The 27,288-nt window shown below is 53.5% G+C and overlaps 10 protein-coding genes across 10 annotated transcripts in view; 4 read left to right on the top strand and 6 right to left on the bottom strand.

Moving 5' to 3' along the window:
- Positions 1–2,730, bottom strand: part of GUITHDRAFT_142663 (hypothetical protein) — a gene marked incomplete at both ends in the record, with an annotated part of 3,958 nt that extends 1,228 nt beyond the window's left edge. The window contains 6 exons of the mRNA XM_005827482.1: positions 138–233; positions 374–459; positions 573–634; positions 962–999; positions 1,331–1,434; positions 1,629–2,730. Coding sequence (XP_005827539.1) covers positions 138–233; positions 374–459; positions 573–634; positions 962–999; positions 1,331–1,434; positions 1,629–2,730 — 1,488 coding nt within the window. The remainder of the gene's footprint in view (positions 1–137; positions 234–373; positions 460–572; positions 635–961; positions 1,000–1,330; positions 1,435–1,628) is intronic.
- A 755-nt stretch (positions 2,731–3,485) lies between these two features.
- On the top strand, positions 3,486–6,542 carry GUITHDRAFT_164630 (hypothetical protein; the record flags this gene model as incomplete). Its single annotated transcript, XM_005827481.1, has 11 exons — positions 3,486–3,958; positions 4,088–4,178; positions 4,371–4,426; positions 4,587–4,628; positions 4,678–4,776; positions 4,868–4,927; positions 4,983–5,055; positions 5,237–5,502; positions 5,637–5,732; positions 6,170–6,237; positions 6,446–6,542. The coding sequence occupies exons 1-11, from the start codon at positions 3,863–3,865 to the stop codon at positions 6,540–6,542; spliced, it is 1,044 nt and encodes a 347-aa protein (XP_005827538.1). The 5' UTR covers positions 3,486–3,862.
- A 774-nt stretch (positions 6,543–7,316) lies between these two features.
- Positions 7,317–8,624, bottom strand: GUITHDRAFT_113343 (hypothetical protein; the record flags this gene model as incomplete). Its single annotated transcript, XM_005827480.1, has 9 exons — positions 7,317–7,352; positions 7,406–7,475; positions 7,521–7,682; positions 7,734–7,811; positions 8,067–8,110; positions 8,170–8,276; positions 8,323–8,410; positions 8,460–8,511; positions 8,554–8,624. 9 exons carry the CDS (start codon positions 8,622–8,624, stop codon positions 7,317–7,319), a joined length of 708 nt encoding a protein of 235 aa, XP_005827537.1.
- Positions 8,625–9,131: 507 nt separating this feature from the next.
- On the top strand, positions 9,132–10,126 carry GUITHDRAFT_154094 (hypothetical protein). The gene is made up of 6 exons (XM_005827479.1): positions 9,132–9,172; positions 9,414–9,486; positions 9,580–9,628; positions 9,672–9,754; positions 9,864–9,918; positions 9,976–10,126. The coding sequence occupies exons 1-6, from the start codon at positions 9,160–9,162 to the stop codon at positions 10,021–10,023; spliced, it is 321 nt and encodes a 106-aa protein (XP_005827536.1). The 5' UTR covers positions 9,132–9,159; the 3' UTR covers positions 10,024–10,126.
- A 701-nt stretch (positions 10,127–10,827) lies between these two features.
- On the bottom strand, positions 10,828–11,565 carry GUITHDRAFT_113341 (hypothetical protein; the record flags this gene model as incomplete). The annotated part of the gene is made up of 1 exon (XM_005827478.1): positions 10,828–11,565. One exon carries the CDS (start codon positions 11,563–11,565, stop codon positions 10,828–10,830), a length of 738 nt encoding a protein of 245 aa, XP_005827535.1.
- Positions 11,566–14,377: 2,812 nt separating this feature from the next.
- On the bottom strand, positions 14,378–14,839 carry GUITHDRAFT_75411 (hypothetical protein; the record flags this gene model as incomplete). Its single annotated transcript, XM_005827477.1, has 4 exons — positions 14,378–14,457; positions 14,582–14,612; positions 14,677–14,745; positions 14,804–14,839. 4 exons carry the CDS (start codon positions 14,837–14,839, stop codon positions 14,378–14,380), a joined length of 216 nt encoding a protein of 71 aa, XP_005827534.1.
- A 1,523-nt stretch (positions 14,840–16,362) lies between these two features.
- Positions 16,363–22,197, top strand: GUITHDRAFT_142658 (hypothetical protein; the record flags this gene model as incomplete). Its single annotated transcript, XM_005827476.1, has 17 exons — positions 16,363–16,394; positions 16,498–16,575; positions 16,708–16,820; positions 17,084–17,160; positions 17,235–17,306; positions 17,367–17,414; positions 17,452–17,532; positions 17,583–17,654; positions 18,171–18,245; positions 18,300–18,466; positions 18,522–18,633; positions 18,697–20,559; positions 20,754–20,839; positions 20,915–21,041; positions 21,120–21,635; positions 21,783–21,887; positions 22,039–22,197. 17 exons carry the CDS (start codon positions 16,363–16,365, stop codon positions 22,195–22,197), a joined length of 3,783 nt encoding a protein of 1,260 aa, XP_005827533.1.
- Positions 22,198–22,305: 108 nt separating this feature from the next.
- GUITHDRAFT_158297 (hypothetical protein) lies at positions 22,306–23,778 on the bottom strand (the record flags this gene model as incomplete). Its single annotated transcript, XM_005827475.1, has 7 exons — positions 22,306–22,356; positions 22,401–22,478; positions 22,615–22,706; positions 22,756–22,812; positions 22,861–22,928; positions 23,101–23,192; positions 23,311–23,778. The coding sequence occupies 7 exons, from the start codon at positions 23,776–23,778 to the stop codon at positions 22,306–22,308; spliced, it is 906 nt and encodes a 301-aa protein (XP_005827532.1).
- Positions 23,779–24,422: 644 nt separating this feature from the next.
- Positions 24,423–25,376, top strand: GUITHDRAFT_113337 (hypothetical protein; the record flags this gene model as incomplete). The annotated part of the gene is made up of 4 exons (XM_005827474.1): positions 24,423–24,623; positions 24,673–24,939; positions 24,995–25,078; positions 25,341–25,376. The coding sequence occupies 4 exons, from the start codon at positions 24,423–24,425 to the stop codon at positions 25,374–25,376; spliced, it is 588 nt and encodes a 195-aa protein (XP_005827531.1).
- A 291-nt stretch (positions 25,377–25,667) lies between these two features.
- On the bottom strand, positions 25,668–27,026 carry GUITHDRAFT_75382 (hypothetical protein; the record flags this gene model as incomplete). The annotated part of the gene is made up of 4 exons (XM_005827473.1): positions 25,668–25,733; positions 25,781–25,870; positions 25,924–26,062; positions 26,107–27,026. The coding sequence occupies 4 exons, from the start codon at positions 27,024–27,026 to the stop codon at positions 25,668–25,670; spliced, it is 1,215 nt and encodes a 404-aa protein (XP_005827530.1).
- Between the last annotated feature and the right edge of the window lie 262 nt (positions 27,027–27,288).

Raw genomic sequence — 27,288 nt, 5'->3', positions numbered from 1 at the left:
TCCCAGGCCCCGGCCGACTCTCGTCAGCTCTTACCGATGATGACGAGGTGAGCAGGGCGGTCAGAGGGGAAGCGCTTGAAAAGCTGGAGGAGAGGAGAATCATTTCAGTTCCTTCCCCATGCAGCAACAAGTTTTACATCTCGGTAGGTCCAAAAGTTCACGTTCCTGATCCCCTTGATCGCTGGGACTTTCGGCTCCGCCCCCGTGCAAATCAGAATTTTCTTCCCCACGATCTGTTGGGAGAGTGAATCTGAGTGATCGACAAGAGAGGAGGATGGAGGAAGATTCAAGAAAAGATTCATGACAGGAGTGTGGAGATGCAACGGAAATGACGGAGATGTTGTCAAGGTGTTGAGAAGAGCAGATGGCACACCTCGGAAGAATTCCCGTCAGATCTTCTCACAAGGATCTTGTTCTGACCCTTGAAAGACGCTTGTCCGTGGATAAACGAGATCCCCGCTGGGCGAACCATCACATAGATAGCGAGAGGGACGGACAAGACAGAGACGGGACAGCACAAGCACGTCAACCATACAGGTCCACCACCACCATCAGCACGTTGGTTGCTCCACCTTTCTGAATCGCCTCTGCCGACTCGTGCGATTTCACCCTGGCAACGACCGACTGGATGTGGCTGCTGCTGACTCAGCAGAGGATGTAGAGGGCAGAGGAAACCTCTTGACTGGGTACAGGGAGGCGGCGCCAGGTGCGTCAGCCTTTGACAAGCGTTACTGAGACTCGGGTAAGTGAAGCCCTTACGCCATCTGAAGTCATCGTTAGCATGAGACAGGGGGGAGCACGCGTGAGGACAAGAGAGAAATTGGAAGATGGAGGGAGAGGAAGAAAGAGGGGAGGGGAGAGAGAGAAGTAGAGGAGGAGGAGGAGGAGGTGGTGGTGGTGGTGGAGGAGGAGGAGGAGGAAGAGGTAGGAGAGGAGGGTTCAAAGCTTGAAGATGGCGGACCTTGTAGTGAATCTGAAAGATTGCTCCTCCAAGATGGCCTGCGTCATCTCATCATGCCAACAACTTCAAGTCGTCAAGGCGCATCACATTCGTAGCGACATCTCGTTGCCTGCATGCAGCAACGCTTTGCTGGGCACACAGCCCTGAATGCAGCATCAGCTCCTCCTCCTCCTCCACAACTACCACAACCACCACCACCCTCCCCACCCCTCCCCTCTTCTCTCCTCTCCTCTCTCCTCCCCGTTCTCTTCTTCTCCTTCTCCTTCTCCTTCTCCCAACCTCACCCGACTCCCTTTCCCTAATCACCTCTTCGACCTGCCCGCTATCCCCTTCCTGCCGCCCTCACCACCATCCCCTCCCTCCCTTAACCTGGTTCGTACAGTCTCCTCCTATCTCATCCGCCTCAATCAACACAGTCTTGGCCCCGAGCGAAGTCCCGAGCCCTGCAGCCATCAGCCCTGCTGCTCCACCTCCTGCATCCCTCCTTGTCAAGAGACAACACAGGCCCCCTCCGATGACTCCCTCTTTCCTTCCCCTCCCTCCTATACTCCCCTTCTCCTTTCCTTCCTCTTCCTCCTTCCCCTTTCTTCAATACACGCCTCCTCGTCTCCCTCCTCTCTCTCCCCCTCCCTCCCTCCCTCCCTCCCTCCCTCCTCCACAAGCTCACCTATAACAACAAAGTCGTAGCTCGACGCGTCCTGTTTCCCGGGGATCTTGGTAGACAGCAAGGCCGCACTCGAGTTTGCGCCCCTTGCCACGACTCGACCAAATTTCTTCCTCACTGACTCCTCCTTCTTCCTAGACGCCTTATCAAACAGCCGGATGGTGGGCGATTGTATCGGCATGTTCAGCGCAGAGATACACAGCACAGAGAGGACGAGCACGGCCGTCCTGAAGATGAAGCCGGGGGACATCTCCACAAGTCCTCCCTCTCCCTCCTTGGCAGCTTCAACTGCCCCCCCTTGCGATGGCACCATGGCGGGCTGCTCTACCCCGGAGTGCCGCAGGAGGAACCTCTCCTGCTCTTCGAGAGACCCAAACGTCATCACGTACACGTACTCTACAGGACTCTGCACGACTGCCTTGCACTCCGTCATGAACATTTCCTTGTCCTCCATGTTCGCAAGAGTCACGTCCCTGCGAGCAAACTGAGCCCATAGCGGGAGCTCGGACCCTTTGAACTCTTCTTTCCATGCCCTGGAGTTTGGGTTTACAACGCGCTCCTGCTCCGCTTGCTCCGCCTGCACCCCCACTCCCTCCTTCGCACTCGCAACCTTGGGGGATTGAAACCAGGTTCCAACTATCAGAAGGAGGAGGACGATCAGGTTTCTGAGGATTTTTGAGGAGGAGTGCACAAAGGAGCTACACTTTCGGGACAGTGTTTTCCATCTCCAGTCCCCTTGCCTTTGTCCCGACGCCCCCGCACGCGATCCGCTCTGTACATTCCCTAGGATCTTTCGCCTCCACCCCAACATCTCGCAGTTTCTTCCATCGTTCCAACCTCCGCAGGTTGGACGCATCAAATCTTCTCTCCCCGCCCTCACTTGGCAGGAGGGACTGAATTGAGCTCCTCCCACACGGATCAACCTCGAATGGTGGAACCCCATCAAGTTCGCCTCTATACATGCTCCTCCTGCTGGTCCTCTGGACGCTGCTCCTGCTCCTGCTCCTGCTCCTCCTGCTCCTGCTGCTGCTCCTGCTCCTCCTCCTCCTCCTCCTACTCCCGCCCCGGCCCCTGCTCCGACAGCATTTGTCATTGCCCAGAGCATTTTCCAAATAACCGTTTGTAACGGTCTCAGTACCCCACCAAACCTAAGAGCTCCTGAGGGTCTTCAGAGGAGCAAATGGTACCGGTCATATTACGATCATTGTCAGGTAGCGAAGGGGGTGGGGTACGGCTGAATGTCGCGTCTAGAACGTAGATGAAGGAGAGGGAAGAGATGAGAAGGAGCAGGGATGGTGCGGAGCGGGAGGGGAGGAGGAGGGGAGCGGGAGGGGAGGAGGAAGGGAGCGGGAGGGGAGGAGGAGGCAGAGAGAGGACAAGCTGCAGATGAAATGAGAGACAAGGGACTTCAGGTGCACTGTGGCATGCGATGCTGGAAAAAACGATAAGTTGAGGGATGCAGGTGGGAAATGGAGGAGTTGACGCGTGTGGGATCAAGGGGCGATGGGGTGGGCGAGAAAGAGGAAGAGAACGAGCGAAGATGAATAGTAACAAAGAAACATAGGAAGACTGGTTGAGCTGCGAGATGCGTAGAGGGAAAGTGAGAACGTATCAATGGGATCGAGACTCAAATATTGAGGGGTAGAGAGAGTTAATGCCGCGAGGTGAGGGCCGATATGGAGCAGACAAGAGGGAGACACGCTAGAGTGAGGTGACCAGGATGAGGTTCCAGCCTCCAACAGGACAAGGGAGGTCAATAAACGGAGGGTAGTAACATGTCACTTTCACCGCGCCTGATGATCGATGGAGTTGGGAATACCTGTCAAGGTTTCCTGCATTCAACGCTCTTGACATCTTTGCAGATGAAACCCTCAGCTTCGTCGCTCCCGTGTGCATGAACGGCTAGCTGTGGGTGGTATCCCGCGAATGGGTTGAGAGAAAGGACATGTCTCGCACCTGACAACCGGGCGCTCGAGCTGCTAGTCAGGAAATCGAGCGACGGGCTCAGCCCAACATGTCGCAGGAGTCAGGAAGGATGAGTTCTTCGCAAGATTTTGCAGATGTATTCGATGGAAAGATAACAGATATGCCATCGGATTCTTTTTCGAGTCAGAACCATTTTGAGATTGAACCATTTCAGATCAGCTCGCAAGAAAACTATTCGCAAGAAAGTTATTCTCTGTCCGATGTGCATGCTACGGCAGAACGGATGATCGGAGGACTGTCCGAAAGGCAGGATGGGCCCAATCTCCGCGACAGCAAGGGCAGAAGGGAACATGAGACGTCAGATCGTGAAGATGAACAAGAGAGTCAATTTCAACGTCCTGAGGAAGGTAAGCTTCTTGGTTCTTGTCTTGTAGCATCTTTCTATCCAGTGCTATCAGTCTTTCCTCCTCATTTCAACCTGATACCTCATCGGCCTTGACTATTTCGCACTGACTCTTTCCTGTGCCCAACTTCAGAAGAAGCTGCAGAGAAAGCTGCTGATGTACTCACGAGCTTCAAATCTGCGAGTCAGGAGAGCAACCTGTCATCGAGCAAGACTGAGGAAGGGTGAGCGAGAAGACAGGCCTGGTCGAGATGTGTGAAAACTTGTCTCACAGAAGTCGAAGTGAAGAAGAGAACGCGGAGGGCACATTGGAAGAACAGAAGTACACCTTGCTCCTTCGCTCCCTCCCTCCCTCCCTCCCTCTCCCCCCCCCCCCCACATCACAGTAATTTTCAACCTGCTAAGATAACTTGCAGTGTTGATCAACGCAACGTTACCGCGCAATCTTCTCCCTGTCCCGCTGCAACGCAAAGTAAGTTGAACGTCACCGATAGCAGGCAAGAGTTGACGTGAGTCCGCAGACAACAAGAGAAAACAAAATGAAATGACAAAGGAAACGCCTAGTTCAAAGAAGCGTAAAGTAAGGATCCTGTATCCAAGTCTGTTTCAGAACGCTCAACGACGTTGGGCAGGCTGACGGCATCATTGCGCCTCAAAACGACTGGGAGGATGACGTGAGTCAAACTCTGCGAAGAGCATCCACCTGACGATGCCGTGCTCTAGAGTTTGGACTCGGACGAAGCGATCGTTCGGGACATGTACCGGAAGGAAGGTTTCGATGTCTTGTTCAACCCCCTCTCAAGCTCCACTTCCAATGTCAAGGTTTGTTCCACTCCAGATCTTGCTTTGGATGTTTTTGCTCCGCTTCCTGTCCTACATGAACTGCTGGCTCTCCTGATCGATGTTGTTGCAGTTATCCTTCAGAATTCAGAACAGCCAGGCAGTCACTATCAAGGAGCTCAGCGAGCATATCGTGTGTCCCTTTTTGTCTATTGGCTCGTTCCAACCGTCGTTGACACAGCTAACAGGAGAAGGGGTTGATGTTGTATATCAACAAGAGGTGCAGCTTCAAGATCAATGAGATCACAACTGCACAGAGCAGTAAGACCTCCCAGCTGCTCTTCCTTCCTTTCCGTGTCCTCTCCAGACATCACTCCCCTCTCTCCATCTCCCTCCTCTCCTCCACCCCCCCCCCGCCTCCTTCTCCCTCATCGCTTCTCCCATACTTTGCTCTACTATCCCCTCCAGCTCCACCGCTTTTGGTGCTGATCCTGGCCCTCAGAGGAGGGGAGGCTCTTCTTTGGAGGCGTCGTCACGATCGGCATGGAAATGCTCGAGCAGAACAAGAAGTCGCAAAAGGCATCGATCCGCCTCTTCGGCTTCAACAACAAGGACCCTGAGAAGAGGCACAAGGCCCAGTACTCCGGGCAGCTGTCGAGCAACGAGGATCTCTTCCCCCTCTTCCGATGCCTCTTCGAGCAGCAGGGCCGAAAGATCGAAGACCTCCAGCTCTCTCCAAACCCCGTCTTCTCCTCCACCGACAACGCGGTAGGTGACGGTCAGGGTGCTCGCTCGACCTGGGAAATCTGAAGCAGCGAGGGGAGGGGAAGGGGAAGGGGAGGAGAAAGGGAGGCAGAGCGGATGGGAAAGGGGCTAGGGTTGAGAAGTAAGACTGATGGCAGGTCATGGACCCCAGCTACGGGTTTGACGTTGACCGGATGGCGAAGGTGCTGGAGAGGTTGAAGGAGGAGAACAAGGTGGAGAAATACAGCAAGCAGGTGAAGGAGGAGAGGAGGAGGAGGAGGAGGAGACGAAAGGTGAGAACCTGGAGCAGTTGACGGGGGCGATCAATTTCAATTTCTTTGTGGAGAAAGGAGAACTCAAGCTATGCTTCAGTGCTACTGTGCAAAAGAGCGGATCAATCCAGGCATACCTCCCTCCCTCTCCCTCCCTCGCTCCCTCCCTCGCTCCCTCGCTCGCTCCCTCCCTCGCTCCCTCCCTCGCTCCCTCGCTCGCTCCCTCCCTCCCTCCCTCCCTCCCTCCCTCCCTCCCTCCCTCCCTTCATTTTCTACTTTCCTCCCCTGGCTGTCTGCCGCCTTCTCGCCTTCCTCCCTTTTCCTTCTCTTCTCCCATGTAGTCCGTCTTGACATCTCCTCTTGTTTGTTCTGCCTGTCACACCTCTTCCCCTCTCACCGAATCCTAACGAGCCTCACAGCTCATGCTCGTGAAAAACCCTCGTCGAACTCGGTTGGAGACGATGAGATTTCTCCTCACCTACTGCAGGTCAACATGCAGTGAAGGAGTCAAGGAGGAGAGGGGAAGTGAGCCAGGGCAGGGCAGGGCAGGGCAGGGCAGGGCAGGGCAGGGCAGGGCAGGGCAGGGCAGGGCAAGGAGGAGGACGGAGGAAGTGGAGGAGGGAGGAAGGGAGGGAGCAGAGAGGGAGGGAAGGACGAGGAGGAGGGGGGCTTTTGATAAACTGACAGCTGCTCAGGGACTGCATAGTCTCCCTTGAATCGCTCAAACTCAACAGGAGGACTCTTGATAAGCGCAACCGGGTTGCACGTCCCAACCACTCAATCAGCCTTTAGAAATTTCGCCTCCTCCTCTTTCTTCTCCTCCTCCGCCCTCTCGCCCCCTTTCCCATCCCTCGCTTTCCTTTCCCATCCGTCGATTCCTTCCTCTCCTCGTTCACTCCCTCCCCCTTCCTCCCTCCAACCGCTCTCCTCCCCTCACCTTTGCCTCAGCTTTCTTGCCCTCTCACATTTCTCTATGGCTTTATCCTGCTCTTCCTCCCCCTTGATCGTGCATCTCTTACTCCTCTTCCTCCTCCCTCCTCCAGCCATTCCCTGTCGTTCACTCGGTCCCACAGGCTCGGCGAGAGCTCTCGGCTGGCAAATCTTGAGATGCGATGGATCAGAGAGCTACGCTGATGGTATTCCGTTCTTCTGTTACCCCAGTAACTTGTTGGCCCCCTCCTCTTTGTGTAGATTATCAAGTCACACTTGTCGTTATGCATGCAAAATTAAAGAAAGTCTGTGCGTTGTTGTTGCGGCCACTCAGAAATCTGCGGTGTTTGGGCAGAGCACAACAAATTGACAACCACTCTTCACTCTTCTTCTTTTAAATATATCATCCATTCCCTATCGTTGTCATGGCAACGTTTGATTGAGTTCATCAAAACCTTGATAGGCAAGCCTACAATGGTCCATCCTTACAGTAGCTGAGATCGCTCAATCACTCTCCTTGCTTGTACCTCCCCCTTGATGTACATGTCGAATCTCCCCTCCCTCTACGGCACCTCCTCCTCACCCCGCCGCAAACTCATCCGATCGTTCAGCATGCAAACATCTGATGACACGACCTTACGAGGGCACCTTGGCTCTGCAATACTCAACAAACTGCGAGGCAGTTCAGCTTCTCTGACACTAAGAGCAAGACATTGCAATTTCACCTCGTCAATCACCACTGGCCACGCGCTGTTTTCCAGGTCGATGTTTGAGAAGTCCTCATTCACAGTTTGCCTGCAGATGTATCACCATGATCACAGCAACATGCCCATCTCTTACGAGAACTCAAGGGTGAGTTGCCAGGTGTCTTTGGTAATCGCCTTGTTGTACACTTTCTCGAGGTATTCACACCATAGGTCCAGATGATCGAATCGTCCCTCTAACAACATCCTCCAAAGCTGTATGGCTGTTTGTAGGTCAAGAACCTTCTGCCCATCTTGTCTGCCATGTCCCATTCACACGTCGAGTGACGCTGAAACAACACGACGGTACCGAGAGATGTCGAAGGCGTACGCGTAGAAATCTTTGAATTTGCTGGGACTTGAAAGCTCAGACCGCATGTGCTTGAGGCTGCCGTGATGGCCTCAGGTCACAACAGAGACAAGCAAGGAGGATGGAGAGGATGAAGAAGATCAACCGAGACGATAGAGAGACAGTGGATGAAGAGAGATGGCAAGAAAGGAGATGTTGAGAAAGAGGACGGAGGGAGATGACGGAGAGACAAAGGAGGATAGAGAGAGAGATGGTGAGAAAGGAGGATCAACGTAGGGGAGAGTTAACCTGTCTCTTATCTTCTCTATGGAGTCTACACCCAGCCGAGACAACCCTTGCACGAACTCCGCGTTGGTCCATCTTACCGCGCTCTTGGCCTGCACAATGCACAGTTGCGATTGAGCATGGCGGGGAAGGAGTCGTGCGCAAGCTTGACCTTGAGGTTGTAACAGAAGTAAAGCATCCGCAGGTCGTCGGGAGGAATCTCCAGGTCGTTGCAGAAGTTGATCAGACCGTCAACGCCTATGGCGTTGTCGTCCGAGTCTGCCAGCCGACATCATGTTGTGCACCGCAGGGTCAAGCTCCTCACCCTTGTACTTGTCAAACAGCGCTTCGATGGCCGAGCTGTCAACAGCGGGAGAGCAGAAGTCGGCGCTCTCCCAGTACACCTCGATTGCCTGAGGACAATCAACCATGGTGTCCTGTCGCTGCCATGGCAGAGCAAACCTGTCGGATGTTCCATTTGCACTTCCTCAGGATGCTCGCTGCAACTTCAGGACTGCAGTACTGGTCAAGGTGAGGCCTCTCAGTTGGAACTCACCTTGCTTGCGTGATCTCCGAGAACTGATGGCAGAGGTTCTGCTGCTCCACAGTCTGGGATCTGAATGACATCTGCCCATGCATGTCAGGAGATCGTAGGACGGGGAGGCGCTCGAGCGCGAATGCTCCTCCGGGTCTGTTCCAGCTAACTAATGAACATAGTGTGCTACATATTTGAACGACGGCAAGTGCCATGTCAAAGCTCCTTGTCTTGCACACTGTAGAGCACGCAATCTTGCCGGTTTGTTGGACCGAATCTTCACAAAACTGTGTCTCTGCTCTCGTTTCCACGCTCGACCACCCAAACGACTTTCATGGCACGGACAGCCCATCTCAAAAAATATTCAATGCCAATCCCTATCCTCTTCCTCCTGTTGATGCTGCTGCTGCTGCTGCTGCTGCTGCTGCTGCTGCTGCTCTCGCTCCTGATCTCACTCCTGATTCCGATCACGCTTCTCTTCATGCTCCTGCTCCTCCTCTCTCCGTTCGTCCTTCCGGCTCTGCCCTCTTTCCCGCCATCCGTCATCTGGGTTTTCCGTTGCGCAGCCGTTAAAAACAAACCACGGAGCCGTTTCAGATCCCGTTACGAGCAGCAGGCCGAAGGGCGATGGCTGATGAAGGTGAGGGGAGAGGCGAGGAGAGGGGAAGGGAGGAGAGGAGAGGAGAGGAGGGGAGGGAGGGAGGAGAGGAGAGAGGAGAGGAGAGGAGAGGAGTAAGTGATGTGCATGCCGTATGATCGACGAAGATGAGATGGTGTATGAGAGAGAGGCCCTGTGGCTCCCTACTATTGGAGGACCGCCATCGCGCAGCAACTTGAACCATCGAGCTCGTGATGCTCGACAGCATGACTGGCCCATGCAGGATCTTCGGAGAGCGAGGTGGACATTGAGCTCTGGGAGGCTGAGGATGAGAAGGACCAATCCGTTGATGAGAAGTAAGGCGGAGGAGGAGGGAGAAGGGAGGAGGGAGGAGAAGGGAGAGGGGGGGGAGGAACGTCTTGAAGACGATCTGTTTGACGGAGGCGCAGGGATCCTCCAACAAGCAAGGAGGAAATGAGCGCATCCAGTTCAAATTCTGTACGTTTGTTTTCACTGTTCTCCTAATCTAAACTTCCTGAAGGCCCCGTTGGACCCGGAGGAGGTGGATAAGATGCTGGACTCCAACTACTCCATGATCTTGCAACTCGTCAGGCTGCGTTATGGGTGAGTCGCCTTGCCGCTGTACGCGAAGTTCAACTCGATGGCAGCCGCGCTCCAGGGAAACCTACTGCGACCGAGCAGCGGCTCATGCAGTTGCTGGAAAGAAACCTAGCTCGATTGGTTGCAACCCGCCCCCGTCGAGCTTGATGAATCCAAGATTGGCGCAGGTAGCTGTACAGCTGAAGGCTGCTCCTCCAAGATTCTGCTTACTGACAGTCCACTAGGCCACTCGCTCCCTTGTCCGCCAGTCCGCGGACTCTGAAAGGAAATGATGCAGATTCCAGTTGCGGATTAATTGTACCCTTTTATAAGCTATTGTGTTATTCTTGAAAAGAGTTCTCTCTGTTGTCCTGAGAAACGTGCAAATTCATCTCCTTTGCTAGTGACAAAACGTTTTCTCCATTTGGCATGTCACATGTCAACAAAGCTGTACTTGTCAAATAGTAAATTTAAGCTTAGGAATGTTTTGATCTGGATGTTTCTGTTGCTTCACTTCTACACGTTTTCGCATGTACTAGGAGAATAAATATCGATGATTAGCATTTGACTCTTGTTACCAAAATTTAGGAACATCCCACCACCTCTCAGATTGTCTGACCCCCTCTTTGTCTGTTTTCATCGTGTTCTCGACCGTTACGTAGCCAAGGGAGAGAGCACTTCCATGTATGCCTTCTCCTCGGTTGTCCATGAAACCTCCAGCGGGGACGTACTTGTAATCCTGCCCTATCTTGTTGGAATCATCTGGCAGGTCCTCACGATTCGCTTGGACCTGATGCTACAAATCGTGAGCCAGGATCATAGGGTTTCGAGAAATCAAAGGCACCAACATCAAACGCCACTGTCGGACTAGTCAACCGAGATGGAGACCAGACTTGGTCGGACCGTTGTAGTCCAGGGTTGTTTCCAAACCACAATCATTCACTCCCGTGATCTCGTTGACAATTAGTTGTGGTTGAGATATGTAGAAGAGAGGGCCAGACCATGGCTACATCTTATCAACACAGTATCATATATTACAATCGAGATCCAAACCTTACAGGGCACTACAAAATCAAAAGTCAACAAGTAAGCTAAAATCAATGAACGAAAGTTTGTTGAAGATTCTTCATCGCCCCCCCCAAGTAGGAGTCGCTCATTTTCTTGCAGTCGTCCCAGAGATTTGACAACCCCGATCCAATGTTCAGCTCAAACTTCTCAGGCTCTCGTGTGCTTGTCTGCTCGAGTTCCGGAACAAAGTAATGTATTGGCCTGGACTCTTCAGACTCCTTTGGCTGACCGAGACGAGCGTACGTCTTGATCAGGTATCGATTTATTTCCGACTTCCTTCTCGTCTTAGTGCTTGATTGCTCACTGGATTCGCTTTTCAGGTTGATACGCTTGTAGCTTGCTGTCGACAAGTCGTTCATGGAGCCTCGTCGGGCCAAAGCATTTGAAACAATTACTTCAGAGCTTTGTGTCAGTGCAGGAGGGACGGTCTCAATGTCTTCCTGTTCGCGTTTGTCGAGCCCTTTCTCCTGCAGCTGACTCCACTGCGATGAGGCATCGATGTCAATGGCAGCAATAGCATGCATGTCAGACATGCTTCTACTAGAAACAAGCCGATTCGTTAAGGCACGGATCCGGTTGTCACGGTAACCCAGCTCCTCGTTGACTTGCGAGATATTCACGCGCAGGTTTCGGCTGGAGCCATTCTGAGATCCTGAGTCGGATGAGGCGACGGAACCAAGAGAAGAGAAGTTGGAAGCAGAAGAAGCCTGCTTCATGAGCCACTCTCTCCTCTTGTCGCGCATGGCTGTCGTCATGGTTGCCTGCATTTCCCGCCGGCTCGTGGCTTGTGACGGCCGTGGGACGCTGCGTGGGGAACAAGGCCGAAAGTTCCGAAATATTATTGGAAGGCGGGGTAGAAGGGAAGGGGGTGGGGGTAGTAGTGGTGGGGTCCAACATCAAAGTTAACATTTGATAAGGACCCCTGATTTCTAGCGACCCACCAGCCTACAAATCCTTTGCATAGGGGGGTGGTACTAGGAAGCCTAGCCAGTGGTGTGTTTGACTGCGACGGTGAAGTAGCACTTTCGAGGGTAGGGTGGGAACTTCCGGGGACTGTGGGGTAGGGTCTCGTGGGCCAGGTACGTAAGGTGAAAATAGCATCGAAGTTGAGTTTTCAGAGGTTAGGAGGTCTTAGGTACACCTATGACACCCCTACAAAAATTGGTGGGATACCCCACCTTTACTTTTGTTTTCTTTTATTTTCCGTTTTACAAAGGCGTTCAGTGGAGTACGTGGGGTACTCTCTAGGAACCTACGCCGCAGGTCTTACCAGCACCGTAGCCTTGTAACTCCTTGGCACTCGGAGCATAGGCCGTTATTTCCGTAGTAGCAAGCCACAGTCTCTTTACTCAAAGTTAAGTTAAAAAATCTGTAGCCGTACGAGGACAATCAGGAGCCTGAGTCGAGGACTGAGTAGCTCCGAGTCAGACTCTGAGAGTCAGGGCCCGGGGCTCAGATCGGCCCCGGCCCGGCGGCGGCGGCGGCGCCGGACTCCGAGGCTCCGGGACTCGGAGTAGGCTGGCCCCTCGGACGGTTACTAGTTACACGGTGGCCGGGCGGGCGGTGACGGCCCGGTACAACCTCATCGGATCGCCATTGATCCATCAGCATGTAAACAATATAGCCCTCACTGCGGCGCCCGGCGCGCCGCGGAGTCTGCATTCTTCCCGGAACGTGACTCCCGTCAGTCTGACGGTCCGCCGGTGACCGGCGCCGCGGTGGGCGGGCCTGAGTCACGGCCGGGCGCCGACCGTCCGCTGTGACTGCCCGGCTGTTGCTTTCAAGGCACGGTTTGTTCTCCATCAGCCGCAAGTTGGTGAGCGCGGCAAGTTTTTCTGATCAGTCACAAGTTGAATGGCGTACTCCAAGTTCAGTATCCGATGATCCGAGTCGGAGTTCCCCCGGCCCGGGCGCCGCGCCTCTCACGGTGAACTTCCGGGAACCCGGCCGGGCCGCCCGGGGGCGCCGGGAATCGCCGGCGCCGGGAGCTTACGGTAGTACGTAGCGCTGACTCGGAGTCACTGCGGCAGTCCGAGTGAGACCGGGTGACCCTGCTTGCCTCAGGCTAGCGGCGCCCGGCCGCCACCGTCACAGGCGGGACTCCCGGCGCGGCCAGGGCCGCCGCCGCCGGCTCCGAGAAACTGAACTAACGGTTGGGCCGCCGCCAGTGTGACTGAACTTCGCCGGAAGTTCAGACTCGGCTTGGATACCACCCCACCCTTTGCCGAACATGTTCTACAAGCCTATCTCATCACCACCCATGTGACCTCACTACTACCCCGTGTAATGCCATTGGAAATCCGGAATAAGGTTGGGTTACATCGTATACCCCACCCCTACTTTGATGCCCTTCTGTACAGCAATTCCAATCCCACCCCGTTCTTTTCGACCACAACACTCTTTACGGTGCGATAGTCTCATTTCGTAGTCCCAGGAATGGGAACACGCTTCTCTACGATCTCCTCCTCCCCTTCCTCCTTGCTCTCTTCATCTTCCTCCTTGTCCTCATCCAATCTCTCTCTAACGTGCATAGACCAATCCTCGTCATCGTCCATGCTTTCGCATGCTTCAACGCCTGATACTTCTTTGTTATCACATACCCTAGCCTCTAGGCAGAACGTTGGCAAGAACACCCTGGAGGTCAAAGACCCCTCCTCAACTTTATTCGGAGTATCAGAACTTCTCGTAGCATCATCGTCATCGAAAGCCTCTGAAAGTTGTTCCTCGAGGATGTGTAGTTGCGAAGTGTCTCCAAGACCCTCATGTGGCAGCCATAGCAGCAAGCCAGATCTCCTCGCGGGCACCTCATTCACCAGACCTTGCAACCCGGGCATCCATGCGTTTGACTCAGTGAAAAGATACGACACACGCGGAAGCAAGGATGCGAAAGACCCATTCAAAATGGAATTGATTGATTGGAGCAACGATGAGTCTGTAGAGTTTCACAACAGCAGGAATACTGCCATGAACTTTGAGATGCTAAAGCGCTCGTCAGGAAGGCGTTCAGTGCTCTACCTATGCCTACCTATCAGATCTCCTCCCATGATGCTCACAAAACGCGCAAAGCGGAGAAAAGCGAAGGGAACATCCTCCAAGAAACACAGCGATGTCATCGTAAGTTTCAGCCCTGAACCTCCTGAAATTATTCCGAGCCATACACCGTTGCATGAATCAAGTCATCAACATGATATTGAGATTTGTGTCGTCAAACGATCACATCTGAGTATATCGGACGTTATCTTAAGCGCTGTATAGTCTTGAGTGCTTCAGCTTGAAAAATCAGTTCCGTGGAGTCCGCACATATATAGCGCTGCAATGTAATGAATTTGTAATTAGAGACCAAACATTAAATACTGAGACTTCTCCTGCATAAAACGATACTGTGCACCATGCCAAACCACTGTTTGAGTCTAAAAAGCTTTTTCAATCAGGAATTGCGTTTTGCCTTTCTCAGTTCAATTTCATACATATTGTTTCATCAGTCAGGTTAACAGGTAAATATAAGATTTAGATTTCTATAGACCGCCAAGTCTCATTCCACGAGGTTTGTGCTTTCAAGAGCTGTGCGAATGTTTTTAGCTACAGAAAACATGCGAGCAGTAACTTACGGTTGTAAACCATGAGCTTTTCGATCAAGTCAACATGTGTAAGCAACATTCCTAAAAATTCCAAATCAATGAAGAATTCATGTGCACTGATAAGCAGAGCAAACAGAAAATCAATCAAAAATTAGGTTATGTTTCTTGTCAACTCAGCGGATGAAAGATGGGACATGCAACTTACTTCGACAACAGTATCGCTTCAGCCCCAACTCCTCGAAAGCTTTCACCTGGAGTTCGACAGTCATTCGAGAAGTCGCGGAGTGATCTGAAATGCACCTCGGCTCCATCTTCCTTATCGTAGTTTTCCAGGATTTCGAGGTATCTTCGCCACATGTGCCCAATGGTCTGTTTTGTCAAGGGAATTACACAATCATAACCCAAGCTTGACGCAAACAAGCCTCACCTTGTTACACGTAAAGCATCGAATAGGAATAATCATATCTCCTCTCCGAAATAAACCTGGCGGTGCCAAACGTTATGACATAGCCAAGGCAGGATCCTGATCAAATAGGCCATTCAGACCGTCTGCACTCTGTTCATTTTTCATGATTGAATGAGTTCTTTGTAAACCAGTCTCTAGCCTACACTCCCACCTGCCCTACCGTGACCTGCCCCTCCATGCCAAACATGCCCTGCCCTTCTTTGTTCTGCTCTGCCCTGCCTTGCTGTGTCAGGCCCTTTCCCTTTTTCTACTCTGCTCTGCCTGTTTTGTGACTTGTCTTATCACTCCATTGGCATGTATGCATAGCTCCATCGCCTCTGCCGCTTTCCGCCCTTCTCCTTGACCCCAAAAGCTTGTGCATGCTCTCTCGTTAGCACTCTCTGACCCGTTCCTGGTTGACAATTGAATTTCCAACCAAATATTACTTTCTTCATTTTGAAGTTTGAAATTTGAAATCAAAATTTGGAATATGAATATCAAATGATTATAAAATTGGGTGGGGTAGTGCTTCTCTCAGCCACAAGGACCCCGCACTGAAATTGTTTTGAGAACCTGGTAGGGTATATTTTATCCATGGATTTGAGGGGTAGGGTAGTATTTTGAGTTGGGTGTGAAGTGCGAGGGCGGGTACTTACCATCGACGGTGGGGTACACTTGCAGTAGGATAATTGTTGATTCTATCATACCGTACACTTAGAAAATATCATAGATATAGTAATAAGTAAAATGGGGTATGGTATGAGATACATACCTTTTACTGCTCGCATCTCAACAATTCCATCTTGGATATTCCATGTACCGGTACGGGTAACCCTTCCATAGATAAAAGGGTAGGTACCCAAATTTCCTTGAGACGGGGGTATCTAGAATGAGGTTTCATGAGGTGGGGTGGTCGGGGTGGGACAAAGGTGATAGTGTCGATTTCGAATTTTCCGTGGGGTGGGGGGTAGTCAAACAACAAACTCGAGCGCTGATCACACCTGGTTTTGAAACATGTTAATGGGGGTAGGGGTGAATAAGGTAGGGGTGGTGCAGGAATGGTCCTTCCTAGATGGGATTTTTGATGCGGCAGAGGCACAGGGGGCGGGGCGGGAGTGAGCTGCGATGGCGGGTTGCGTGAATGAGTGAAGAATGGCAAATATGAAGGAAGGGATTGAGATGAGAGTGAATGCTGGGCGAGATATGCTGCTTGTTGTTGGTCTAGATGTGATGTGAAGTTCCGCACCATCGGGTGGATTGTTGTTCCTAAGGGCTCAGCGGCGACTTGTGCAAGGTGCTCGATAGCCAATGGAGATGATGAAGCTTTTGAGGATGTGTACTCCACTGTTCAGGCTTATGGCTCCTAAATATGTGTAGTGGATATCAACATGTTCATCCATTCGACAGATAGAATTCAGAGCGGCCTGATTCTAACATGATGACATGCCTGGGCAGGCTGCTTGATTGACCATGAGGAGGTTTTTTCTGTCACCCGACGAATAGGTTACGTTAGATTCGAGCCTCTGGTAAGAGCATCCAAAATGTCGAGTGCCTGGGCTGCCAGATCTCGCAGGTGAGCGTCATCTTGCCGCATTTTTCAATTTGGCGTGATGGGGGAGGCAGGTTGGAAGATGTAGGTGCAACGAGGTCCTGAGTGAATCCTTGTTCGGAGATAGGACACATGGCTCGAGGATCGAGGAAGAGATCGAGTGTGCCGAGGAGGCCAGCCTCGAGGCGTTCGCAGAGAGATTCAAGTGAAGAGGAGGTCAGTTCTGGGTCGTCAGAACAGAGTGGTAGTGAAGAGAGTCAGAGCGAGGCAGACAGCGAGTATGTTGCCTCAGAGGATGTATCAGAGGATGCCTCTAGCGGTGATGAATCTGGGCAAGAGGATATCAAGCGACCCATGCGTTCCAAGGGGAAGACACGGTCTTCGGAAGTGGAGGTTTTCTGTTGGGAAGGAGCGACCTTTACCAAGAGAAGCTCCTCGACGAAATCCAAGGTGGCAAGCACATGATGATGTACGATCGCTCTTGTGTCTAATCACTCCATTTTGGCGAGCAGGATGGGCAGAATTCTGAAAGCCCGTCGTTGCAGTGGAAATGCAACGGTTTCTGCATTATTGTGGACAATGAGTGGAGAGATGTCAAAGGCTTTCGCTTGATCGAAATAGACTCATCAAGGACAAGTATTGACTCTCTGACGATAGGGAACGAGTGAGTCTTTGACCGCTTTACCGACTATCAGTCTTATGCAAATTTCTAGGTACGAAATCAGAGGCAAAGAGTGGTACTGTTCAAAGGATATTGAACCAAAAGGTGGTTTTCTTGAAGGTCACCAAGGTTTTTTGCCGAGATCTAAAGTATTCAGTCTAAAAGTCAATCGTTATGTTCTCCCAATAATGTTTCGACTTCAGGTTTACAAAAACATCACACTTCCAAAGAAGTCATGGTTTCCTGTTACCGTGACGCAAGTAAGCCGGATAAAGGTAAATTTGAACATGTCTGGCTGATGAAATCAAGCATGATGGCAATGACTTTGTTGTCAGACCATCAAGAAGTATCTTGATGAAGATGAAGATATTCTTTCACTTGAAGTAAGCTCCTGAAACTTGTGCTTTATTTGCGTAATAGTCGGATCAGTCGGGAGTGAGCTGTACCATGCTTGTCGAAGAGGTTAAGGGATGGGTATTGCTTCGCTTGGATACAGGAGAGGTTTGAACTCCCTTCTTTTATGAACACCATCTGATTTGCAAGAACTTCAGGAAGGATGGTATCCTGCTGCGTTTGTAAAGTCCATGCGTCGATTCATTGAGATTGAGGGAGAGCAAGAGAAAGTGAGAGAGGCATATTCTCGCTTGCCTTGTGAAAACGGGAAACAAAGAAAGTCTAAGCGACCTGCTCGGAGCGCGAAACTCCGAAGTCGCTCAAGGGATGAAGAAGAGGACAATGGCGAGGATGAGAGCGAGCACGAGGAAGAGCAAAATAGCAGTGAGGAATCTTGCAGCAGGAATGAAGAGGAGGAAGAGGAGGAGGAGGACAATGGGGACGAGGACGAGGACGAGGACGAGGACGAGGATGATGATCAGGACGACGATGATGAGGATGACGATTCAAGTGATGAGGACCAAGAGGAAGAAAGTAGTGGGGAAGTGGATGACGAGAGCGAAGGCGAATACGAGAATTCTGGACCGAAACGTGCCAAGAAGAGGCCATCCTTTTCTCCTAAGAAGCCTCCTCGTGAAAGGAAACGATCTCGGCGAAGTGTAAAGCGATATTTGCCCGGCAGTGACCCCATGAAGGAGGTATCTTCACCCTCTGAATGCCTTATATCGACTCACAGCTTCTTTCAGGTACTTGTTGGGAGTGGAAAGAGAATTCGTCGTCAGACCGATAGGTTATCTCCGACTTGGAGCAGCGATGATGAGGTGCAGACGCTCTTCCGGCGCTTGTTGCATGTTTATGCCTGACGGTGCTCTCAGAGTAAGTCTGCAGCGGAAACCAAGGTTGTCGCCTCCACTGAACGGATCTCAACGCGGAATACCAAGGTAGACAGCAACGAGGATGAGTGGAAAGATCCTTGTGCTATGTGCTTCAACCCTGCCAAGAAACTTGGAAACGCCAAGACCATCGCACTCATATGTAGCAGGTTGTAGACCACTTGACCTCTCAATCAGAACCCAAAGTCACTTCTTGACAAACAGGTGTGAGGGTATTATCAAGCAAGGGTGGCCCTTCTGGCAACATTGCGATCCACCCGAGCACGAGCCTGGTCACCCCGTGTCAATCGTCAACATGTGCATCTATTGCTTCCAGGTTAGAAGCCCCTTGAGGACGTCTAGGCAGGGTTGCTGTTTTATGTGACTCCTTCTCGTCCAGGTGGTTCAACGTGATGGAATGTACACTCCTCCCAAGGAAGAGACAGAGGGAGCCAAGGTTGCTGCCCCCCCGGACGAGGCGAAATCGAAGGTCATACTTGCAACGGAGTTCACTTCCAAAGTGGTGGAGCAAGATGTGGAATCTATGTGCGAATGCCCCTTCTGCGGCAGGAAGTACCACGACCGTTGCGTTCGATACAATCGGGAGATGTATGGAGACATTCCTCCTCGATGCATCCACAGAGACTGTCAAGACAAGTGGAACTCGCTAGCGAAACCACAGCTGAACTGCCTGTACCTGAACCTGAGGGCAAGGGACATGAAAGAGAGCCCCCTGTCGCAGCACATGCAGAGCTATGTGGCGAAGAAGGTGTTCAAGGGCTTGGAGAAGAGCTGCCCTGTGATCATCAGGACGGTCAGCAACGTGAAGAGAATGCAGGAGAGCACGCCAGGCTTCACTGCACGTTTCGGCAAACAGAACTTCCCATACCTGCTGAAGAACATCATGTGCTTCGTTGAGTGTGAGGACGAAACCGATGTAGCATTTCTGGGACTGGTGGTGGCAGAGTTTGGATCAGACGCTCCCGAGCCGAACAAGAACAAGGCTTACATCTCCTACATCGACTCCGTCCAGCTTTACCACAAGGCCTCGTGCTGCCTGCGGGGGAGGGATGTCTGCAGCAGTAGCACCTGCTCAGACCCTGAAGAGTGCACCCGAGAGAGGAAGGAGGTTGTCCGCAGAGTTCTACTTGGATACCTGGATGCTGTGAAGAAGCGAGGGTTCGAAGCCCTTTTTATATGGAGCATGCCGCCCAACGATCTGCATCACGATTACATCTTCCACATGCGGCCGCTGCATCAACATTGCCCCACTCCTGCACAGCTCGACTCGTGGTATGCGAAGCTCCTGAACGTTGCTAAGCAGGAGGGGATCATCACGGACTGGGACAGCAACGCCCGTCGGGACGAGGATGGGGAGCAGGATAGGAGTCTTCCCCGGTCGCTTTTCGGGCCTGACATGTCGTTGCGGCACGTCCCGCAGTTCCCAGGAGGGCTGATGCTTCGAGCGCTGGAAGCCGCCTTGTCGGGAGGAGATGCGAAACTGACGTCATCAGCCACTCCGAGCAGACCAGAAACGAGCAAGAGGGCGAGAGCTGAAGTGACTCCCCCTGCTGATAGCGGGCCTTCGCGCTCGGAGGGGAGGAGGATAAGCCGAGAGCTGACCATCCAGAGCCATGAAAGGCACCAGCGGGCAGTTGAGGCGATGAACAAGTACATGCAGCGGAACAGTGAGATGGGGTCGATCTTCATGGTACAGTACTCCAAGGACAAGGCCGGGAGTGGGAAGAGTAAGTCGAGCAGCAAGCATCGGGAGGAGACCCTCGAGGAAGACCCCCTGGTGAACGTGGACGAGGATAAGCACGAGTTCACCCTGAACGAGTGCGCGCACCTATGCACGCTGCTCAACGACCTCCACCTGCAGTTCAACGACATGCGTCACGGCAAGTTCTCCACGATGATGATGATCCACAGACTGGTACGGCAGCTCCTCATCAAGTCGGAGAGCCTGAAGAAGGCGCATCCGGCGCCAGCGACTGTGCGAGGAAGAATCTTGGACGTGGCTGATGCGTTGCTGCACCGCCTTGGCGGCAGCAGTGGAAGTGTTAGGCAGGTTTTCAGGTCGACCAACGGAGCCTCGCCCAAGGACGAGATACAGCGGGGAGGCAGCAAGGAGTGGAGGGAAGAATCGAAGCTGTGGAAGGCGATGAAGAGGGCGAGCCATCACGTTTCGGAGGAGACGGAAGACTCTGTCCGTGAGCTGACAGCACGTCAGAGGAGAAATCTGAATGACGCAGCCGATGCTGTAAGTTCCTTCTTTCCTCCCCTCCCCTCCCCTCCCCTCACTTCCTCTTCGCTCCCCTCCCTCCTCCTCTCTCCTCCGCGCCTCTACCTCAACCTGCATGCCTCTCGTTCTCTCCCCCTTTCTCTGGCTGTTGCTTGACATCCTGCCTCAACCCGCCTTCCACCCCTCCTCTCTCCTAACACTGGACCGGTCAGGCTGCCTCGCACAAGTGCAACAGCAGATGCGCCGACGGCAAGTGCAACAAGTACGACTGGGAGTTCGCGTGCCCGGTGGTGTGCCGGTGTGGCCGGGAGAACCACCCACCTGAGGAGATGCTGTGGGATTGCAAGTGGTGCTTCTGCGAGTGGTGCTGTAGCTGGCAGCACACTTGCTGCATGCGGGAGGACCCGCTCGTGTGCTTCGATGAGGCGATCGAGGCTCGTGACATCTGCTACGACACGGACTACAACTACATGTGCCACTTGTGCTCGGCCATGCCGCAGGTAACGCCCCCCACCCCCTCCCCCCCCTCCTACTTAAATCCCTCCTGCATACATAGTGTGAGGTTGATCTGTGTGTAGGTGGTGGCGATCAGGAGCAAGGGAAGGCACAAGGATCCGATCATCCTGCGGAAGGAGCCGCTGAAGCGGAAGAGGGGAAGGCCGCCAATTCGCCGGGATGCGGAGGAGACGAAGAAGCGAGAGGAGGACGCGAAGCTAGCGATCGCGCGGTCGAGCGGATCGAGCGATCACGTGCGTCCTTACAAGCTTGCAAAAACGGCGGGAAGCGATGGGAAGGCAGGAGGAGAGGAGAGCAAGAGTCGCGAGGCACAACCTCCTTCAGCGCGCGGGAAGAAGAAGAGGAGGGGATACAAGTTCACACACATCAAGAACACCAAGATCAGAAGCAAAGGAGAAGGGGCAGGGCGAGAGGCCGAGGAGGCTGTCAAGGAAACGCAGAGCTCAGGCAAGAAGGCGCGAAAGAGGGAGGTGGACGCGGAGAGCGTAGGAGACAGCGGGTCGAGGAGGAGCTCGATCCCTGGGATCACCGACAAGGATACCAGGGATGAGATCTACCTCAGCCGGTTCGAGCACAAGGTCAGGAATTCCTCCTGGAGCTCAGTGCTTCATCCTTCCTTTCTCTCCTTCCTTTCATTCTCAGTTTCTTCTAGCCTTCGTTCTTCCCTTCCCTTCCCTCCATCCTCTCCTCCACTTTGTTCATCCCCCTTGTGATCCATTGCGCAGACTTCCAAGAGTCGCTTCTTCGTTGGGCAGAACGTCGAATGTGAAGATCGTGGAGCCTTCTACCAGGCAGAAATCAAGAGCATAGATAACAGCCTCAGGACGCAGGTCCTCCTCCCTCTTGCTCCTCCTCCTATTCACTCCTCCTTCCCGCTCCCTCTCTTCCTTCTCCTCCCCCCTTGCCTTCATCTGCTATCCTGCGCGCTATTCCCCCTCCACACCCCATCTCATCTCCTCGGAGCTGACAGTCGCCTTTCAGCGGGTGCTCGTGCACTTCAAAGGATGGTCCATCCGCTACGACGTCTGGCTCGCAGCGGATAGCTCCCGTGCGTTCTCTTCTCAGTCGGACACTTTTAGGAAGGACACTGACGAGGACCCCGCAGGAATCCGCCCGCTCGCCGAGTCCAAAACGTCATGACATGTACAGTATGAATAACATCACTTCTTCTCAACGAAAAGTCTCAAGAATCTCTCAACAGTGGGAGGGATGGAGGAGGAGGGGGAGGGGCGAGGAGGCCGGAGTTGCTCACTTCCAGTACTCGTCGAACAAGCGCCAGACCACAGAGAACAGCATCCCCTGCTCTCCCCCAGTCACTGTCAAGATGCCGGCATGTTCCGTACCTGGAGGCCGTTGGTAACAAGACGAGTGCCGAGGCCGCGGCCAAGGAGCCCCTTGATACCATCCACCTGCATCACATTCTGAGAGAATCGAGTCAGCACTTCTGAACAGCTTCCTCCTCCTCGTCTACCACAACCACCATCCCAGCTCCTCCTCCTTCGTCTCGTCGTCATCCTCGTCCCAACAGCCCCCTCTTCTCTCCCGCTTCCTCCGAACCTGAACAGCCTCGACGTAGGAGATTCGCTGCGGTGACGTTTGCTTGGTCGTCTTGATGACACGGAGAGAGTTAGAGCAGCAGTCCGAAACCGCTGCCAACGGCTTGTCAAGGGAACCTGCCCAGCAGAGGAGCAAGCTCACCTGACGCACAGAGTCCGATCCAAGCGTTCCTCAAGAGCTTGACAGCCAGGTTGTTATCTTTACAAACGTCAGCCGCTGCCCTCATCCCCTGTTTCCTCCACTCACCAGCCTGGGGGATCATGGACTGTAGCGTGTTGAAGGTGGCAAACCAAGGATAGTGACCGACGAACGAGCTGCAAGGACGAGAGTAAGACTTTTGCTTCCTCTACTCTCCCGTCATTCGACTCTCCTTCCTCTCCAGCATCTGTCCTTGCTGCAACACCCTGGAGCCCACTTCCTTGCTGCCTCTCTTACTCTCGCTTATCCTGTCAGCTACCCCTGCCTCCTGTACTGCTCCTTCCGTACCTTCCGAGCGTTGCTGCACTTCCTTCAAAGAGAACTCCAACACCACGAGCTCTGATCTTGGCAAGGAGCTTCTGGAAACCTTCCTCCTCCACCTGTATGTGATGTCATCTGCAGATGCTGCTACTGCTGCTGGATTGCTCCATCCTTTCAATCTCCTCCTCCTCCTCCTCCTCCTCCTCCTCCTGACTTTGCTCATCGCCACCCACACACCTGCATGTTCGTCTTGAACGAGTCGATAGGCATCAACCATATCCTCCACAGGGCAGCTGCAGCGCTTGCGCAGACAGTCTTGACGAAGGGAGGAAGTTCCCGTGTGCTGTCGAAGCTCTCGAGGAGGACCACCATGCCTGCGTTCGCTGCTGTGTCTCCGAAGCGAGAGAGGGGCTGCTGGAGCAGCGCGAATCCTACCCCCCGGTAGAACCTTCCTACCCCTCCCTCTTTGTACAGTTTCGCCATGACCTCGGACATGCTCCCTCCATACCTGTACTGGTAGTTCATCGTCGTCCTCAGCCACATGAGCGACAGGACTTGCAAGACGCCTGCTGCTGCTCCCGACCTTCCTCCTCCTATGGCCCTAGTCGCTGCCTTCTTGAGGACCTCGCCAAGGTCCGCAGGAGGGCCCCGCTCCCCCTTGGCTGTGCCTGCAGCCGCATGCGCTGCCTTGGCACCGAAGAACATGTCGAGGACAGGGAGGATCAAGATTCCAGCAGCAGCACTCAGAAGCCTCCTCCTAGTCAGCAGGTCCGCCTGGCTCTCCAGCACCTCTCCTGTACCCGGCCCTGGATCCTTCTTCTTCAGGTGGCAAACTACATGCTTCCCCTCGGCTCCGATCGCTCTCAACGCTGGAGGCGCCATGAAGCCGGCGGGAGTTGTATGGATGGCGCCGGCGAAGCTTCGGCACATCGCCATCGCCACCAGCGCGCTTACAAGAATCTTTCTCCCTCCCCTCTTCGTAGCCTGCATTGTACTGTGGCCGCTGCCTCTGGATCCCCATCTACACTGGTCACGGATTCCTCCCACCTACCCCCACCCCCTCCTAGCATATGGTGCTGTTGACACCACCCCTTTATTCAATGGTTGAACATGAATTTGGACCACCCTACCCGTATTTATCCAGTCCATTTTATATTGATAACCCACTTCAGAGTGGACCCCACCCTAGTATTCGACAACCCCTACCCCGTGCTCAGTCCCCTTGAAGTGTCCGCAGGCCATTTCGGATCGAGGCGTACGATGGCGTGATGGGGCAGGGAGGAAGCAGCGCGTGCTGTGGCCGAGAGAGGGAGAGGAGGGGGGAGGAAGGAGACGACATCGAAGTACGCATGCCTCTCAGAAGGATCACAGCCTTGCAGGACACCAGAGTTCACTTCATCAATGACGCGCCGATGTTTTGCATGTGGGAGGAAGGGATCGGTAGGGGAAAGGAGCCGAAGATGGTGAAGGATATCAATGGTGTAAGTCTGTTCCTCGTGGTTGGAGGAGATACAGGGAAACTGATGCTTCCTGGAGGCCTTGATCATGCGGTAAGTGGGAGCCTGTATAGTTTCTTGCCCCTGAAACCCTCCTCCCCAGCATATCCTCAGGCGTTCTCCATCCTCCGACGAGTGGTTTCTTCTCGTGTCAGACCGAGTTCGCGCACGAGTTGCGAGGAAGGAAGGGAGAGGAAGGACTGATGATTCGGGCCTCCTCCTCGTGAACATCCTGCCAGAGCCCTTCCCCTCCATGACCGATGAAATCTCGTTCCCCGCTCCCATTCTAGCGGTCCGAGGCAGCCTACAGGCCAAGGAGTACTACATCGAGGATTGCTCGCAGGAGGGAGGACGACGAGTAGCCCGAGCAGTGAGCTCAGCATCTTGTCTTAGCAGGGTCGATGTCTGACATGAAGTGCATGCAGAGCAGGAAGTTGTCGACAAGGCACATCCCGACTGAGGACAAGATGTATATGATAGAGGTGGCGCCAGGACTGGACGTAGCGTTGGTGAGTTTCAACCTCTATTGCTCCTGCTGCTCCTGCTCATCCTGCTCATCCTGCTCCTGCTCCTCCTGCGCCTCCTGCTCCTGCTATTCCCGCCCGACCCGCTCCTGTTCCCGCTCCTTCGCCTACTCCTTCCTCCATCCTTCTTCATCCTTGCTTCTCCTCGTCTATGGTCGAGCATGCTTCTGCCCTCCGCACCTTACCCCGCTTCTCGTTTCTGTGGGTTCAAGACAACCTGACTATGCTTGTTCCTCGCTGTTGGTAGGTGATGTGTCTTGCTGCGGTTATCGACCAGATTTGATCCCATCGTTGTAAATGGTCGCAAACACCACAGGGAAGGGTTGACCGGAGAGTCGGTGATGATGGATCCGAAACTTCTCAATGGATGTTGTTTAATGCTCGTTCGAAGTAGATTGTTGATTTGATAATAAGAGATAGTTCGCTTGATAGGCAGGAGTCCTTCTTGTTGTAGAGTCCTCCATTCCTCCATTTCAAACTTCATTGAAAGGAAAAAATGGCAAAAGTATACGTGGATTTCAGATAGAAGGCATTGGCCATGCAACGACGGCATCGGGTTGGTAAAGGGACATGTTTAGTAATCATCGCCGCGGGAAAGAACTTCTTTCCTTGTGGGACGGAGAACAAGGGTGTGCTCATACTGACAACAGATATCAGGCAAGTTCAAGAAAGGGCTTGATTGAGTACCTGTGCTGTGTAGCTTCCCTTGACGTCAACCAGTGGAGGATAAGCCTGAACCAAGCCAACGTCGCAGAGATTCTTGAGGCCCAGGAGGTACTGGAGGAGAGGACAGTCAGACCCGTAAGCTCGTTAGACCGTTTCTTCTTTACCTGTTTGCATCCCAAGCGATCCAAGTAGCGACGGCAGAAGGCAAGAGTGCCGAAGTTGCGGTCGATCACCCCGAGGAGCTCCTTGGCCTTCGCCATCCTGAGAGGGATGTGGCCGGCATCGAAGTTCTTCATGTAGTGACTGCAAGCAACGTCAGCACGGGAGGCGCCTTCCTCCTGCTTTACCTGCACTCGAGATCCTCATGCACGACCCCCTTGCCAGTAGACCCGAATGTCTCAATCGCGTAGAACTCACCCTCCTCCATCTTGGTGGCTTCGCCTCCCTTCACGATGGGAACGCTCTTGCCCGCATGGATCTGGTAGGGGTTGATGGAGTGGCCGTTGAGGTTCCTGATTGCCTTGACCGGGTAGACCTTGCCGTCAATCTCGACCTCGTACGACTCCATGACCTCCTGGATCGCCTCCCCGATGTCGCACAGCCTCACGTCGATACCCGCCTCCTTGATTCCCGTGTTGGTAGCCTCCTTCACAGCCTGAGCGAGGGGGTCGTAGCGCGGGTTGAAGTAGTGCGTGAAGGCGCAGTCGATGATTCTTCCGTTGACGTGGGTGCCGAAGTCAAACTTGACGATGTCGTCGTACTGCAGCACCGTCTTGTCTCCTCCGTTGGGCGTCCAGTGCGCAGCAACATGGTTGATGCTGCATCCGGTAGGGAACGCGATGCCGCGCTCGGGGAACTTGTCCTTGATAAGCTCTCGGACCTTGTCCTCGAGCTTCTCGCAGAGGTCAATCATCAGCTCTCCGGGCTTGGCGATGGACTGGAGGTACTTGCGCGCGGTCCTGTGCACTTCAGCTCCCTCCCTCGCCTCCTGGTAGATGTGGCTCTCAAGGCGCTCCTGCTCCTTGAGCTCTGCCGACGTGCTGCGGTAGGCGTTGAGCCCCTGGTACTCCTGGATCTCTCCTTCAGGAAAGTTTCCGTTGGGAAAGAGGTCCATGATGGGGACCGACGGCACCGGCCACGTCTGCTCCTTCGGGGTCACGTCCTTGCCCTTTTTCTTCTTTCCCTCGCCGCCCTGCTGCTCTGTGTTGCCACCCTTGTTCTCGTTGTTGCCCGCGTTGGAGTTCTCAATCAGCCCATTCTCTTGCATCGCGGACTTCACTCGCTTCTCAGACACCTGCCATCCCTTCCCCTCCTTGAGGTTGGTCCATACCTTCTTGATCCCGAACTCAGGGTTAGCCGTCTTGAGCTCCTTGATGGCAGCGATGAGCTCCTCAGCCGTCGGCAGGTAGCCGGTCCCGGCATTGTTTGCATCGCCCATGATGACTGGGACAACAAGAGTCAGTGTTGCGCACATGTTTAGGACTTGTAGGGGACGAGGGGAGGTGTCAAACATTGTACTTGCTCGAGAA

Source organism: Guillardia theta (assembly GCF_000315625.1).
Source record: "Guillardia theta CCMP2712 unplaced genomic scaffold GUITHscaffold_66, whole genome shotgun sequence".
Lineage (NCBI taxonomy): Eukaryota > Cryptophyceae > Pyrenomonadales > Geminigeraceae > Guillardia > Guillardia theta.
This window is presented reverse-complemented; position numbering and strand designations above follow the sequence as displayed.